This window comes from Musca domestica, unplaced genomic scaffold (assembly GCF_030504385.1).
Source record: "Musca domestica strain aabys unplaced genomic scaffold, Musca_domestica.polishedcontigs.V.1.1 6, whole genome shotgun sequence".
In the NCBI taxonomy this organism is placed as follows: Eukaryota; Metazoa; Arthropoda; class Insecta; order Diptera; family Muscidae; genus Musca; species Musca domestica.
The window spans coordinates 3,842,884-3,859,773 of NW_026712363.1; the positions used below are offsets into that span (position 1 = coordinate 3,842,884).

The following is a 16,890-nucleotide window of genomic DNA, read 5'->3' on the forward strand; positions in this document are numbered from 1 at the left end:
TTTAAATATATAATTGACTAGCTGGCCCAGTTCCGCGTTTTGTTGCTTCCTAGACGCATTTTTATTGTTCATGAGTTTTTGGTGCTCGTGCATCTAACATGTTCTTGCTGTTAGATAAAGGCGTGTTTGTGGTTGTTTTTTTTTTTTATTTTCTGATGCTCCAAATTCCTTCCGTTTTCTAATGTCTTGGAAACGTTCTTCCATTCCCAAATCTTTATTACCTAAGCAAATTTATGGATAGACACAATAAAGACCGTAGGACATTGTTGTGTTCATCTCCACTAATACGTCCATTTGTTTCTTATAAGGGTTTTAAACTGTGAACGAGGTCGGTAATTCTACTCATCAAACCCATTAGGATTACGTAGTATCTTGTCCATACCCAAAATTATGAAAACATTCCCGACTAAATAAATTGTCCTTGGCTTCTAAAACTGAACGTGGTTGTTTATGAACCATGTAAAGATTGAGAAAACTATGTTGAAAGCTCATAGTCGGTCCATTCACGACCTAAATGAAATGATCGATCCATTGTAAAAGTTCCACAGTATCGTATGCAAATTCTTGAATAGATATGGTCATTAGTTTGGAAAGGAAAAGAGAAAGGGTTTTTTGGAAGGTATCACGCCCACTTCGAACTTCAAATTATTAGTCTAAATTCCATAATAGATTCCTGAATAAAATTTAAAAATTCAGGAAAATTGGTTTATCCGTTTTCGAGTATATAATCAACAAAAATGCAAACAATAAAACATAATGACACACAATACAAAAATATATAGACATGGATAGGTGTCATTGTGGTATTTCAGGCAGACACAAGACAGACACATTTTTTGCAATTTCATGTTCGAAGCTTTAAATATTTTGGTATTTCTTTTAACCTTGTTGGAATTTATTACTTCTTGAATTCCATACATAGATCGATGGACTCTTATATAGCCTTAAAATGTTCCAATATTAACAAGTTAAAAAGCAGTAAGTTCGGCCGGGCCGAACTTTGAATACCCTCCACCATTTGGAACGAATTTGGAAATAAAATCCTGAAAAAATTTTGGTAAAATTTTAAAAATACCGAATATTGCCGTTGTATTGGTGCCTATACGACGTGGACCCACACAGGCATTATTTGTCATGAGTCATTACCAAATTCAAATTCGGAACTTGAAATAAACGCGAATAATGTAGCTAAAATCATCAAAGTATAGAATATAGGGAGGTACCGTTATATCGGAGCTGTGCGAAGACCTGAACCTGCGTAGACAATTTTTTGTCATATTCTGTAGCATCCATTACGAACTTCAAATACGACATTTCAAACAACTTCGGTGAGTATTGTACCTAAACTCGTCAAAATACCGAATATAGGGAGGTGCTGGTATATGGGGCCTATACGAAGACCTAGACCTGCATAGACAATTTTTTGTCACAGACTGGAGTTTCCATTACGAACTCTAAATGCGTAATTTGAAAAAAATTTGGTAAATAAAGACGCTAAAATCACCAAAATACCGAATATAGGGAGGTACCGTTATATGGGGGATATACGAAGACGTAGACCTGAACAGACAATTTTCTGTCTTAGGCTGTAGTATCCATTGTGAACTTCAAATACCAAATTTGAAACAATTCCTGTGAATAATGAATTTTGAACAATTCCGATTAATAATGTCGCTAAAATCATGAAAATAAAAAATATCGGGAGGAAAAATATCGGGAGGCTATACGAAGACGTGGACCTGCACAGACAATTTTCTGTCTTAGGCTGTAGTATCCATTTCGAACTTCAAATACCAAATTTGAAACAATTCCTGTGAATAATGTCGCTAAAATCATCAAAATATCGAATATCGGGAGGTACCGTTATAAGGGGGCTATATGAAAACGTGGACCTACATGGCCCATTTACGAACTTAACCTGCCTACTGTAAAAATAAACCTGTGTGCAAAATGTTAGCCTTGTATCTCAATTCATTCGAAAGATAGCGTGATTACAACAGACAGACGGACAGACAGACAGACGGACATCGCTAAATCGACTTAGAATTTTACGCTGATCAAGAATATATATACTTTGTTGTGTCTGACATGAGTATTTCGAGGAGTTACAAACGGAATGACAAAGTTAATATACCCTCCACAGTATGGTGGAGGGTATAAAAAGTGTGCAAAGCCGTTATTTATTTGAGACAATTTGGCTGGAGAGTGAGAGTGGTTTGAACATGGACTTAATCAAGAGTTCGCTTACTTTTAATACAATCATCCCCGTTCTAATTAATTTCTGTGTAAATAAATCTTAAATATTGTAATCGAATTTTGTACGATTTTTTTAAACAAAGTAAACTTAATATGCCCTTTAATTCATCATTTGTGAAATCGTTCCTAATTACAACTTATGTCTGGGAAGTAATGCAAAATAAACATTATTATTTAAATATCACGTGTAGATTTTAACGTGAACTCATGACGTACCGACGGGAAATGGCAATTTGATCGCAGATGAAAAACGTTTGCGCGGAATAATTTGGTTCGTTTGTCTGTGTACTTCTCAACTTCGTTGGTGTACTTCCTTCACTTACCATCATAAATTTTTGATCTTCGAATTGATGATCATTGCTTCTGTGTAGGATGTGCATTGATACTGATATGTTGCACTGTTGTTGCTATCTTCAAACTATTTGCTATAAGACTATGATAGCAACTAAACCGGTTTGCTGATTTAATTATTTAAAAAATATATACAATGGTGTGTGTATATGAATACAATTGTATATTTTTATTTACGAATGTAAAATATCACAATGACACATTCTTTTTGTTTTGGTCACAATCTAAACGGTTTAAGCGACCCGAACTGGATTAGAAGACGTAAGTTTTTACTGTTTTAGGTTTCCTATTTGAACTTGGTAGGAGCAGAATTAACAGGTACTCTCTTTGTTTTGGTTAACTAAAATGTTATGGTTGCATATATTTTGTTTCATTTACTAATTGTGACGGAAATTGAAAATGTTTAAGGCAACTTCGTGTATACTGGGGCCGTAGTTAAACAAATAAAAATTTTGATTTTTTACTACGTATAATTTCGAATTCTTTTTTCTATGCGTTTGTGAGTCCTTTTCAAGGTTAATTGAAAGCGGGTGTGAGTTAATATTTTTTGTTTATGTTATTATTTTATGTCAGCTTCATTTCCTTCGGCATATTATAGAGGAATACACGAATTTGTTTATTTTGGTCTCGTGACAAGTAAGATTGCGACGTATTCCTTACTTATGCCAAGAGGGCTTTTAGTCAGTCTTTACAGTACTATTTTTGGTTGATTGTTTTATTTTCAGTTGCTGTTTTTGTTATGTATCGTTTGATTTTATTTCACTGATTCAAAAACACAGCAGACACATGCGATGCGATGACGACGATACGACCCGAGACCGAAATGCCCTTGCGCAGCCACAGACGGTAGTTTTCGACTGAAGCTTAGTTTTCTGGTTGGACGCTAAAACCTTTAGGGTATGTAAGCGAAGGCTGCTTGATTTGTTTGCTGACTACCGAACACTCACACTTATTCAGGTAACTGCCGAAAGTTACTCACACAAATGTACAAGGCAAAAATTTGGGCTGGTAAGACATAATAAACAAGCCTACACCTACCCTCACACTGTAAATCAGCATCAGCATGGGTTTCAGATTGGTGGTAGTTTTACATCTTTTAAGGATGAGAATAGTCGTATGCATAGTTGGCTTGGTTACACTCTCTTAACTTTAATGTTTAAAGAGCACTGTTATATATTACTCCGTAGAAGGGAAAAATGATGAAAGAGAAATTCTGAAGAGAAATTTGGGTCGAAATTAGCTAAAGAACGAAATAGAGAAACAATTCTTGAAACTATCCGCATATGTCTGTTATTCGATGTTTCATGACAGAGAATAAGAGAAACAATCGTTAGAGTGTATGTTTAAACTTTACAACATCTAATTAAGAGTACCTATTTTATATTTGTATATCACTGCAATAGTCCACATAAATTTTCTTATTGTCAGCTATCGTTGAGCTAAATCTAAACAATGTATGCCTATGAATATGTGCACATATTACACTATTTTAATGCCACTAGGGGCAATTAGGATTTTCGATACCTAAAATGCAAAAAAAAATTGGGCGGTAATGAAAATATATGACAAGAACAAAAATCGAACGCGCCGAATTTATGATAACCTACACCACTCCAAATATTTAACATATCTGTTCCTTGAAATAATAAGCTATTCCCTGCCAGTCGTTAAATAAATAGTTTTTTGAAATTGCCACATTTGTTTGGCATGCTCCTGTTGAAATGATTTTTTTTTTGCTTGACTGGGTCTTTGTGTTGATTAAATGCGAAATAAACATATGTAAATATAATATGAAACAAGTAAAAAAGCTGTAAGTTCGGCCGGGCCGAACTTTGAATACCCTCCACAATTTGGTACAAATTTATTTCAAAAAAAAAAAAAAAAAAAAAAATCTATATATATAAAAGAAAGTTGTGTTAGTTACTAGGTTTATAACTTAAGAACCGCTGAACTGATTTTAATGATTCATACAAATTCGGAATTGTCTCCTATCCGAAAGGGATAATATACAAAAAAATCGCGTAAAAATGTGATATATTAACATTTTCATTTTGACTTTTGAAATGTACAATAGTAATGTTTTATTTTGCATGTTTTTTTTTTTTTCATTTTGACTTACTTTTTTTCTAATGTACATTTGTAGTGCTTTTTATATTTTATTTTTGAATTCGAATATTAATACCAATTTATTTAATTGACTTGATTTCTTGAGAACTGAAATTGATGGCGGGTTACATGGAAGTGTAGTACCGATTTATGTGGTGGCGAGACGGAATAGATAATATCGAAATAATTTAACGCGATCACGCCAAAGTTAAAAGATAATTACTTTTTCAAAATCGCTAAAAAATCACGAAAAAAGAGATCTCATTGCAAAAATTCTCAAATCGGGAAAAAATCGAAAAAAAAATTCAATGGAATCGAATTTTAAAATAATAGTACATTCTATTGACAAGCTCTGTAAGGATCTTTAAACATTTGTTGTAAGAAAAAGCGAACAAGTTGAAGATTTTTTCAAATTGTTATTCTTCTTTTGTCAATTTTTCTCAATTTGTAATATCATATTGAATTCAGTGGATTTTTTGTGAACAAAAAAATGAAATAAGTGCGAAATACGATATTAACTGACATCTACCTTTAAACTCCAGGGCCTACATCGTGCTTCAGCTGGAAGATGCGCACACATTTAAACAAACAAAAATGACCGAAAAAGACTAATGGGGCTCATTTCAAAGCGTTGACCTACTTCTTTCATGTGACAATAATCCGTCCAATGAGAGCTCAAAATGCAAAATTCTTTGGGAGTACAATCAATAAAATACCAAATTTAAAGGGTGCAAAATAGTAGAGCGAATGGGACTTTTAGTAAGAAAAGGATTTCTAACCTTCCAGAAATTCTTCCCAAACATTGAAGATACCTTTAATCGCTTTTGCAGGTCATGATATCGATCATAACTCACGGATAAGGGTACAACCCGATCTCATATTTATATAACCATCGTATGATTTAAACTATTTTTGGTGTCTTGGTCACTTTTTTCATATTTTGGCACTTATTTGGCATCTTTGTTTCTAAGGGGGTAGAGAACCTCTTCGTATAAAATTTTCGGAGTAGGGCCCATATTGGTCTTGACCACATTCATCAATTGATTAGGCTAAAAAAAGTATTTATGCTACCCTGGGGTAAGGAGCCATCATACAGATAATTGCCACATACGTAAGTAAAGTCACACATTGGAGTATCCCCAAGTCCACTTTCACATCTAATGTGTGGTCAGAAAAGAAAATTTTGTATTCTATTGGTTGGGAACGTAAATTTGGGATGTACATCTATATGAAATAAATTATGAAAACATGAACAAATTACAAATATAAGAAAGTAGCACGGGACCGAATTTTTGTTGAATCGTCATTGAATTATACTATGATGAAAATATAGATTTATGGTGTATCCAATTTACAATTTAAATGACAATTAAATTTAGTTCCCATCTTACGGTAATGGGTGTAAAATAGTAATTATATTTGACAATTCTGAAATCAGTCTGCCCTCAATTATGAGTTGAATAAAACTATTTTTACTTATTTAAATCACGTGAATTTTTTTTTTTTTTCAGTTTGACATGCTATGTTTTTCTGCTATATTTTTGTTTTTGTTTGGCCTCTATTTGTCATCTTTGATTATAAGGGGTAGAACAAGTTTTCAATGTAGGTCGATGTTTCGGAGTAGGGCCCATATAAAGGAACCTCCTGATTTTACCATATTTCAAATCTTACACAAAAATTTCAACATATCTACAAATTTTAGACTTATTTGATTAAAAATTAAAAATTAATCGACCAGTACGTGAACACTTATATCAGTCATATCTGTGAATAATTATGCTTTGACAAATATGCATAATAGACAAAAACTACGGGCCGGCAACGCGGACCGGGCCAGCTAGTAATAAATAAATAAATAAAATCCGTTAAAAATTCTGTCAAAATCTTAAAAATACCGAATGTAGCCATATATTAGGGTCTATACGACGACGTGGACCGGTATAAGCAACTTTTGTCACAAGCTATTACAACATTCAAATTCGAAACTTAAAAAAAAAAAAAACAAATCTGTTTATAATGTAGCTAAAATCGTCAAAATACCGAATATTGGGAGGTACCATGGGGGTTATAAAACGTGGACCTGCACAGACAATTTTCTGTCATAGGCTGTAGTACCAACTACGAACATCAAATACCAAATTTAAAAGAATTCCGATAAATTAAACTTAAATTTTGTAGTGTTTAAAAATATAAATTGACATATAATACACAACATTCAACAGCAATCGTATAACGACTTTATCCTTTATAAGAGCGTTTTCCGATTTTGGAATTTAGAGGATATCATCAACAATTTACAACAGAACTAGCTACAATATGACATTTCGGCATTTTGTGGGTATTTGGCACAGTTTCCAATAAAATGAGTTGTAACTTAACATTTCGGGGTTTCGACACAAGTTCCCTATTTGGTAAAGCTTCTATGTGAATGAAAGCTATTTCGGAGGTTTCTGCCTCAATTTCCAACTGATTCAGCTGTAATTTGAGTTTTTATCAGGCACGATTTCTCCCACAAAAAAAGGGATATAGGTTCACCATACATGTTTTGAGGTACCTATCACGACTTCCAAGCAAGTTTCGCCAAGCGAGTTTCGCCTTTTCGGGTTCACGAGGAAAACCAACAATTCCATCTTATAGCCCAGACGAAAAATTTTTCCCCCTTTTTTAGACTTGTACTGAAATAGAATGAAGAAGAAAGCTCATCTTTTCTACTTAAAATTTGCATAATTCATTTTAAATTTAATTTTCATTCATGCGTTCTTATGCTGAGAGATGAGTTGCATTACAACTCTGAGGGCGATTTAAAGTAAACTATGTTACAAAATCTTTATTAATTTAAAATATAAAAGAAAAGAAGGGCTAGAATGTTTTGACAACTCACAACAGTTCGGAATGGCCTCTTGGCAGAAAAAGTTAAAACCTTAAAAAACGCAAAAAATGTATGTATATATATATATATATATATATATATATATATATATATATATATATATATATATATATATATATATATATATATATCTTCCTATCTCGCCGAGCTGAGTCGATATAGCTATAAATGTCCGTCTGTCTGTCCATGTTCATTTGTAATCACGCTTCAGTTCGCAATTATGGCCCGAACCTCACGAAATTGAAAATGGAGGCGAGATTAGGGTCAGAATAGAATTTTCCTGATTTTTCAGTTGCTCTGTAGGCCGCAATTATGAACTAATCGACGTGGAAATTGACATGGAGTTAGAATTTAGAATTTGGGCGGTCATCGGACAATATTTAGCGGGTAAAACAGACCCTATTTTTTCTGTAAGAAAATATTTCCACTAAACCGCGAATATTTTTAATCCCAGCCAAATCACAAATACATTAAAAGGTCACTTCTGACCATTAAAGTGATACTGATAGCCAAGAAATGGGATTTGGTATATATATTGTGTAGGTACAATATATATGTTAAAGAATAGATTTTAAGTCAAGAACCGCTGGGCCGAATTACACAATTCCCATCAATTTGGAATGGTCTCTTGCCAGAAAAGGATAACATCCAAGAAAATCGCGGAAAATAAAATAGCGAATATCTTTTGTTCCATTTGTTCAATTTTTGAGATATATTTTATCTCAATACTACGTTTTATATGCATGTCCCAATTATCGTCTGATCCTCACGACATTTTGCATGGGGTGTCTGAATTAAAGCCTATTATTCTTAAGATGTACATTCAAGTTCAAGTTCAAATGGACTAAAAAAATTAAATTTTTATAATTTTGTAGCCGCTCTATAGACCACAATAGAATACTAATTGACACGGAATTTCGCATCAGAAGAGGTTTCAGGACAGGAACATTATTATTGACATTATTTCAAGAACGAAATCTTCCAATTGGGCATAAGGGGGCTTCTAACATTGTAGTGTTGAAGGGTATCACATGGTCGTCCCCGCACGACTATAGCCTTTGCTTACTTGTTTTTTTTTTTTTTTAATTTGGATTGAAAGAGTGTAGAGAATCAAATTAGAGTAGAATATGAAGGTAAGTGTGAAATTGTGTCCTTTCCTAAATTGTGCAGTTGTTATCCCTTCAGTTGGAAGAAACGGCTAAGACATTTAAAGTAACTAAAATGGGGTTACTATCGAAACGTGGTTCTACAACTTTCGTATGAAAATATATATATTTGTTTATCATCCTAGTAATAATATGAAAGACTGTGCAAAGTTTCAAGACACAGCGTAAATATGTCGGACATAATTTAATCGACATTGTATTGTACATACTTTGGGCATTTGTGTCACAAACTGAATGACAAAGTAAGTTCGATGTGGACCAAAGGAAATCCTTAAAAATGAGCTCGGAAATTCCAAATGACATGTAAATGTTTATAAGCACTACTTAATGATAATTATTGAGTTGAGCGGTTACATGGGAGTAGTATAAACCGATGATGTTTATTTGTAATTTATAGACTCAAAAACTGCTAAACAAATTTTCCTGAAAATTTCCATATATACTACAGCATCGCCTGAAAGAAACATAGGCTATATAACTAGAGATATATCTTCAGAATCGGAGGTACCTCCAGAAAATGTAGTTTTTGAATGCACATATCTATTGATCGGAATTAGAATGGGTAATGGAAATCGGTACAAAAATAAATTTGCCAAATTAGATTGAAATCAGTTCAGGTTTTTATAAAGCTCCCATATAAATTTTGAGCCCACTTCATGTATTTTGTAGACCAAACACGATATATATGATTGGTTACAATGAAATTTTGAATAAGTGACGGAATTTGGTACAAAATTTAATTTGTCAAAGTATATTATACGTGACAAGAAAAAACTTCACAACTCATTCTGGACCCATTGGCGTTGTATTCCATTAATGGGAATCCAATGTTCCAATCTTTACATTTTATCTCATAGAAATAATTAAGATTTGTGAATCGGTAAAACCATTTAAGTTTGTGATGTTGCTTTAGTTCTTAAGGTAGTTCCCGTTTTAGTCTTCACAACAGACACAATGACCTGAATTTATATATTCCTCTGTTTTTTCCTACAATATTTTACAAAAACAACTTAAATGCGTCAGGTAAGCAACAGAAAAGTTGCTTAACTCCAAAGGAAACTAAGAGATATTATGTCAAATAGACTTTTTAAGCATACAACAATTTTATTTAGCATTTTTTCACAAAATGTATTATATTGGGCAAAACCCACAAAACTTGAATGGAATATTGGAGTTTCTTCATAAAATTGAATCCTGGATAATAGGGCAAAATTATTTTATCTCAAAATATGAATTTTTGTTGTCTTTATATATGAAATTAATTTAAATTATTTTCACTTTTATTCAAAACGGTTCACACATATATACAAAAAGAATACGGAAAAATTGTATTTAGGCGGTAGCTTTGTTCTACCTTCTGTAATTCTGTCATGGTTAGAGATTCGATATATACAATTGTTTGCATTTAATCTCTACTTCATATCATTGCTGAAGTATTGTTGGACAATATTATGACGAAATTTGTGGAGACAAAACTTACATTATTTGAATAATGTAGAAAACTATCAGTAACACTCTGGCTGAACCAAATCATTAAATTTACAATAGAAGTAAAAAATTAAATCTATGTTGGTGACAAGGTGACAGTCTGATTATTGTAAGTTAGGATATGACATAAATTGTTATGACCTTAGTTTTCGTATATTGTAGTGTTAATCATGGACTCCACCAACAAGGATTTTAATCGATATATCCAATCTTCACATTTTATTTAATATGATGTGGTATATTGGCATGTGCGAAGTTTTCAGCAAATCGTGCGCTAATGTTACGTTTTATGGGATCTGCAAAAAAGAGTAGACCAATATTGCTGTTATAACTGCTGACTTTTGTGTGTGGGTACCTGGAAAAGTGGACCAGCATATCTTATCTCCCTTCTACAGCTAATAAAGGCTTCTAAAGCTAATAGACGGAAATTGGACACTAATTTCTCATTTTGAAAGTATGTTTATATAGCCATTAAACTTTTTTAAAACTCCTCTTGATTTTAAGAATGGTACTGGTTGACCGCGAAGATTTAAAAATCGTTAAACCTGAAACAACAACTTTGTATACCCATTCATTTAAGAGAGTGTCTTTATTTTTACTCTTAAACTGTACGTCTATGTTGTGGCTCTTTTCACTGAATATTATGTTACTGTGTGAGTATCGTATCTTTTCTTGCTATTGTGTACTCTGTACTCTCGCAGCCATTTATTTTTTTATTCACAGGCCACACCTCCCTTTCAGATTACATACCAATGGGTTGGACCAAACACAAAATTGTGCCAGCATTTGTTGACAAAAGGCGCACAGTCGTTCGCTAGTTCGTCGTTTGTTCGTGCTACCGAACAATTTTTACTGCACAAGAAGCACCCAGGCAAAATAACATCCAAGGCATGCCCTTAAGGGAGGAGGCTCTCGCTAATGGCTAGATTTCAGGCAATCACACAATTCGATGCTATGGCTGTTTTCTTTCTGTTTTACATAAGCACTAAATTGCTTCACGATATTACGCATACACGTGCATACTTACCTACATATATACAGAATCAGACAATATAAATGAATGCCCAGAATTCATTCTGCGTCGTCAATTGTCAGATGTGGTCTTTGTCATGTTTTTTATCCTAAGTAAATATTAAACTAATGTAGATGAATTCGAACAAATACATATTCACATACGCCTTGTTCTTAAATACATAGCTACATGCAAATAAAATCGTTCTACCACCACTTTTGCGACATTTCAGCCGAGGGATTCTAAATAATTAATAATGATTATTCTCAGCAAGCAGTTGTCCTCAAGGAAAATCAGCGGAGAAATTTAATGCGACTCGTGCTGTTTGCACTGGTTTTCTTGTAAACTTTTTAAGGATTGTTTTCATGTTATAACAATAAATACCAATATCTTTTACTCTGTTTCAGAACTGCAAGAATGTACAATTTTTTACTACGATAACCGATTTTCCCTTTATGATATCGAACAAAATTGCAAAAGTAGTCGATTCTTGCAGGTTGTGGAACAAAGCAAATAAGATTACCTTAAAATTTTGTAATCTTGTGAGGTGTGTACCTAAAAATCGACCGATTTTAACTTGAGGTATGTCTTGTGATCGATGGTCATCTTCAAAGCATGGTCAACATGTTCCGGAAATACTTCTATCTAAATAAAGAAGTTTGTAAAATTTTTAAAATTCGGACAAGCATTTTCCATTTTGGTATCTAAAGCACTATACTCGTATATTGGTATATAGTTGAAGTGACTTCATAGTAAATTAAGAACGATTTTACAGCTAGATTGTTGTGAAGAATATTAATAGTTTAAATCGCTATTTTTGGTCTTAAAAAGACAACACAAATATTTAATTTCATTTAAACGGAATAAAATTAATATGTGTTGTTTTTATAGATGTCAATACTACGATAAAATCGACAGCTATAAAGAAAGAAATTTACTCGGATTCGAATGTCAAATTGAGTTACTCAATTTTATGTTGTCGAATTAAGAGTATTTCAATGCTATTTTGATTCAAGAGATTTAACATGAAATAATACAAACTCTTACGCAATCCATCTGTAAAATTGTGAAGAATACATCCATTGATAAGCTATGCTATTTTGAGTTGGGATTGTTCTTGGTATTTTCGGAAATAAAAGTGTTAAAGGACAGAAAATTTTAAGTCATTATTATAGAGCGATAGTCAGAACTACAAATTGAAATTTCTAGTGGAATTTTCGTATTCCCTACTTAAAGGCCACCAACATTTTTATAAGTTGAAAATTAGTTCAATATTGTAATTGACCAGTCGATTGGAGCTATAGCGTCACTCTTTATGTATATAAGCGAAATACTGCAGGATTTTTAGAACCTCATAGCATACTGAATACTGAAAGTATTGTTGCTCGAAACTGCTTACTGCTTTTTAACTTGATAAATTTTGGAGGGTATTCAAAATTCGGCCAGATCGAACTCACTGCTATTTTACTTGTTTAAACGCAATTGTTGTATAAAATTGTTATTAAAACCGCATTTTTAAAGAATTAAGTGACAAATGCAACGACATTGATTTGTTTGGTTGTTTAACAAAAATGAAGAGAAATTAGCAGCTTTCGCTGGAACACCTTCTTACTCAGCATTGTTATAAATGCAGATGGGAATTAGAATTTGAAAATGAACTATTTTTATCAATAGAGAAGTTTTTCATTGTTAAGTTCCGCGAAGTAGCTGGCGCTGCAAGTCATAGAAAGTCATTTTAATATGGTAATGATCCGACAACAGAATAGATTTTCGCCATTATATTGATGTCACAAACTTCGATGTAGCCCAATAAAACCTTATTTGCATTGCCTTTTAAGCGCAGATGAAGTAGTGTAGGACATTAAATGGTGGGGATGTCAAACTATAGCCTTTTACCTGTTCCTTTTTTGGCGAAGTGATGTGGATTTTCTTTAGCTTTATCTTAGCTTGATGCATATGCACTTTGTCTGTTTCTGTCAATTATTGTACTTCGAAACTTTCCACTTGCTTGAATTTAATTTTAGGAAATTAAATATAATATCGTAGTTTTGTTACTCAAATCAAGGCTCAAACACATACCTCGATGAAACGTTCCTGATATCCACAGGCATTTTAACAATCACGAATTACCTTGAGGTAATGTTAGGTAGAACACTTCAGGAACAGTATTTCAATAGAGGTTATGCCAGCATTCGTATCAAATAATTTGGTAGTTTGGTTCATATAGTCAGGCAATGCACGTATACAGTTCGTTCACATTTCTTACTTCTTTGACGACAGCAATGCATTTTGAAGATACCGTATATTGCATGATACGTTCGATTGCAATGCAGAATAGAAAAAAATAAAAATACAAACGTGTCACAATGTTGTGGGTTGAAAGTCGGTCTGTCAGTCTCGATATGAAAATGAAACAAATTGTGACTGCTGAATTGCGGTGTGCGTGTTTATGCAACTTTAGCCTCTGGATTGTGGTGTAATAAAGACGCGTTGCAAACATATCTATACATATATACATCTCCAGCAATGTAAAGGTTAGACGTGCCCTTATCATGTATATGTGATTGCGCCAGATAGTGACTTTCAACAATGATTATATTTATGGTTGAATAAAAATTTTGATATTTTTCAGATAAATATACGTATGTTATCAATTTCAGTTGACCGCCACACAAACATTAAGATATATGAACTGATTCACTCTCTATGTTTCACAAGAATTTATGGGTCTTAACAATGTTACAGTGGGGATACCTATTATATTTTGGCGTCTTTCCTTTTGTTTTAGAGTGGTTCTATGTAAAATATATAAAGAGAAAAATGTTAGTATTTCAAGAATTAGATTTTTTATATTTTATTAATTGTAGGCACTTTCAGGAAGCTTTTATATTTCCTAGACAATTGTATTTGATATGGACTGTCAAATACAGCCAGAAACACCTCGGGGGTTTGATTGCAATTGCTAACATGCGTATGTTTCAGACGATTTTATAATAAGGAATATAAATTTCCCCAATTTAATTTTATTCGTTTCATTGCATGAAATGTTTAATTCATACTGCGGAATCAAGTTTTTACTAACAAGACGTTTACCAAGTTTGGTTTACATCGAATTCAAGCTTCTCTAAAGACACAATGCGAGGGCGGTTCGGAAACTTCTTAGCCTATCAATGAAAGAGAATAGTTTTTAGTTTTTCAAAAATAATTTATTTTTCAATATAATCTCCTAAAACTTCAATACACTTAGTCCAACGCTTTTCTAGCAATTCTATCCCCTGAATAAACAACTGTAATTGCATCTTCATTTGAGGTAAAACGCTTGCCAGCAATCAGGAAAACAAGGTAGTTGGTCCATCAAAAAAAAAAAGTCTTGTGCGAGTTGTCTTGCGAAAAATTCTTTATGAAAAATTATTTTTTGTGTTGTGAGCCAGGACGTTTTTCTCGAATTTGTTCATTTAATTTATCTAAAAGGTTGCAATAGTACTTTGGCAGATAGTCAATCAATAAAACACCTTTGAAGTCCCAAAAAATCGTTGCCATAACCTTACCAGCCGATTGAATTGTGTTTGCCTTCTTTGGTGCACTTCCTTCAGCTTCAGCCCATTGTTTGGAATGTTTTTTGTCTCTGGATCATAGTGGTGGATCCATGTCTCATCAACAGTTATTAAATGACGCTTAAAATCCATTTTATTTTGTTTAAAAAGATCCAAACAAGCTTGAGAAATTTTCATTCTTATGCGTTTTTGATCGACTGTTAATAAATGCGGCACCCATCTTACAGAAAGTACTGATAGCGTAGCCCGACGTCAAGGTAGTGGTCGGAAGAAAACAGCAACATTAGCAGAAATTGTTCGAAAAGTAAAGAAGCGACTTGATCGAAACTCGCGTCGCAGTGGGCGAAAAAATGGCCAACGGAAAGTAAATAGACTCAAAAGACTTATTATTATTATTATTATTATTATTATTATTATTATTATTATTATTATTATTATTATATTATATTATATTATATTATATATTATATTATATTATATTATATTATATTATATTATATTATATTATATTATATTATTATATTATATTATATTATATTATATTATATTATATTATATTATATTATATTATATTATATTATATTATATTATATTATATTATATTATATTATATTATATTATATTATATTATATTATATTATATTATATTATATTATATTATATTATATTATATTATATTATATTATATTATATTATATTATATTATATTATATTATATTATATTATATTATATTATATTATATTATATTATATTATATTATATTATATTATATTATATTATATTATATTATATTATATTATATTATATTATATTATATTATATTATATTATATTATATTATATTATATTATATTATATTATATTATATTATATATATTATATTATATTATATTATATTATATTACTAGCTGAACCCGGTGCGCTTCGCTACCCCTTTTGATTTTATATGCATACAAAATTTTATTTACGAATATATGTTGGTTAAAAAAAAAACAAATTTAAAAATTAAAAAAAAAATTTTTCACTACATTAATGCGTAAATAACCAAAACTATTAGAAAAGCAGTAACATGACATACATACACGAAGGGTTTGTCTTTCGGATTTATTTATTTCATAGCAAATACCAAGCGTGCATTAAACTGCATTCTTTTGAAGTTGAGTGGCATTTCCATTGCAATTAGTGAATTCGAGATAGCATCATACTTCGCCGTAATAAGCGTATTTCAAATAAATTGTTGTGTTGTTTTTTAGTGTTAGCCTAAGGCGTTGTGGGTCAATGGTTCTTATTAAAATCATATCCCAATCTGATCCGATTTAAATATAATTTTACAAAAATTACTTTTACACCAATCTCCGCCACACCTTTCATATTTCATTGAAATTGGTGCGTCAAATATGTGAAATCGGCCGAGAATATATATATGGGAGCTATATCCAAATCTTCACTAATTTCCAATTAATTTATCACATTTAGTATTATAACCAAATTCCGCCACACATTCTGAATTTCATTGGAATCGGTCATATATATCGTGTTTGGTGCATAATATGTATGAAATCGGCCGAAATATATATGTTAGCTATATCCAAACCTCAACTGATTTCAATATAATTTGGCAATTTTTTCTGGTGCCAGATTTTGTCTCTCTCGCTTTGGGTGCATCAAATATGTGAAATCGGCAGAGTATATATATGGGAGCTATAATCAAATCTGAGCGTATTTGAATATAATTTGTCAAATTTATTTTTGTACCAAATGCCGAATTTCATTGGAATCGGAAATACGTATCGTGTTTTGTGCACCAAATATGTGAAATCGGCGGAAAATATATATGGGAGCTATATCCAAATCTGAACCGATTTTAATATAATTTGGCTAATTTATTTTCTAATCAAAATCCCGTTACATATTCCAAATTTCTTTGGAATCGAACATACATATCGTGTATGGTGCATAAAATACATGAAATCGGTCGAAAATATATATGGGAGCTATATCCAAATCTGAACCGATTTCAATTTAATTTGACAAATTCATTTTGGCTCCCAATTCCGTTACTTATTT

General features: G+C 32.0%; 2 protein-coding genes across 4 annotated transcripts in view; one reads left to right on the forward strand and one right to left on the reverse strand.

Annotated features, from left to right (window-relative positions):
* The window catches only part of LOC101895836 (uncharacterized), a 180,340-nt gene extending 175,258 nt beyond the window's left edge, over positions 1-5,082 (forward strand). The window contains exon 6 of the mRNA XM_059129116.1: positions 5,069-5,082. The gene's annotated coding sequence lies outside the window, so the exon portion shown is untranslated. The remainder of the gene's footprint in view (positions 1-5,068) is intronic.
* The window catches only part of LOC101900048 (transcription factor AP-2-epsilon), a 405,339-nt gene that overhangs the window by 45,285 nt on the left and 343,164 nt on the right, over positions 1-16,890 (reverse strand). For 2 of the 3 annotated variants that reach the window (XM_005188417.4, XM_005188416.4), the window contains exon 1: positions 2,580-3,472. The exons of the other annotated variant lie outside the window; for it this stretch is intronic. In XM_005188417.4, the coding sequence (XP_005188474.1) occupies positions 2,580-2,636 (57 nt within the window). In that variant the 5' untranslated portion in view covers positions 2,637-3,472. Of the gene's footprint in view, positions 1-2,579; positions 3,473-16,890 lie in introns of those variants that run through there. 3 annotated transcript variants of the gene reach the window in all.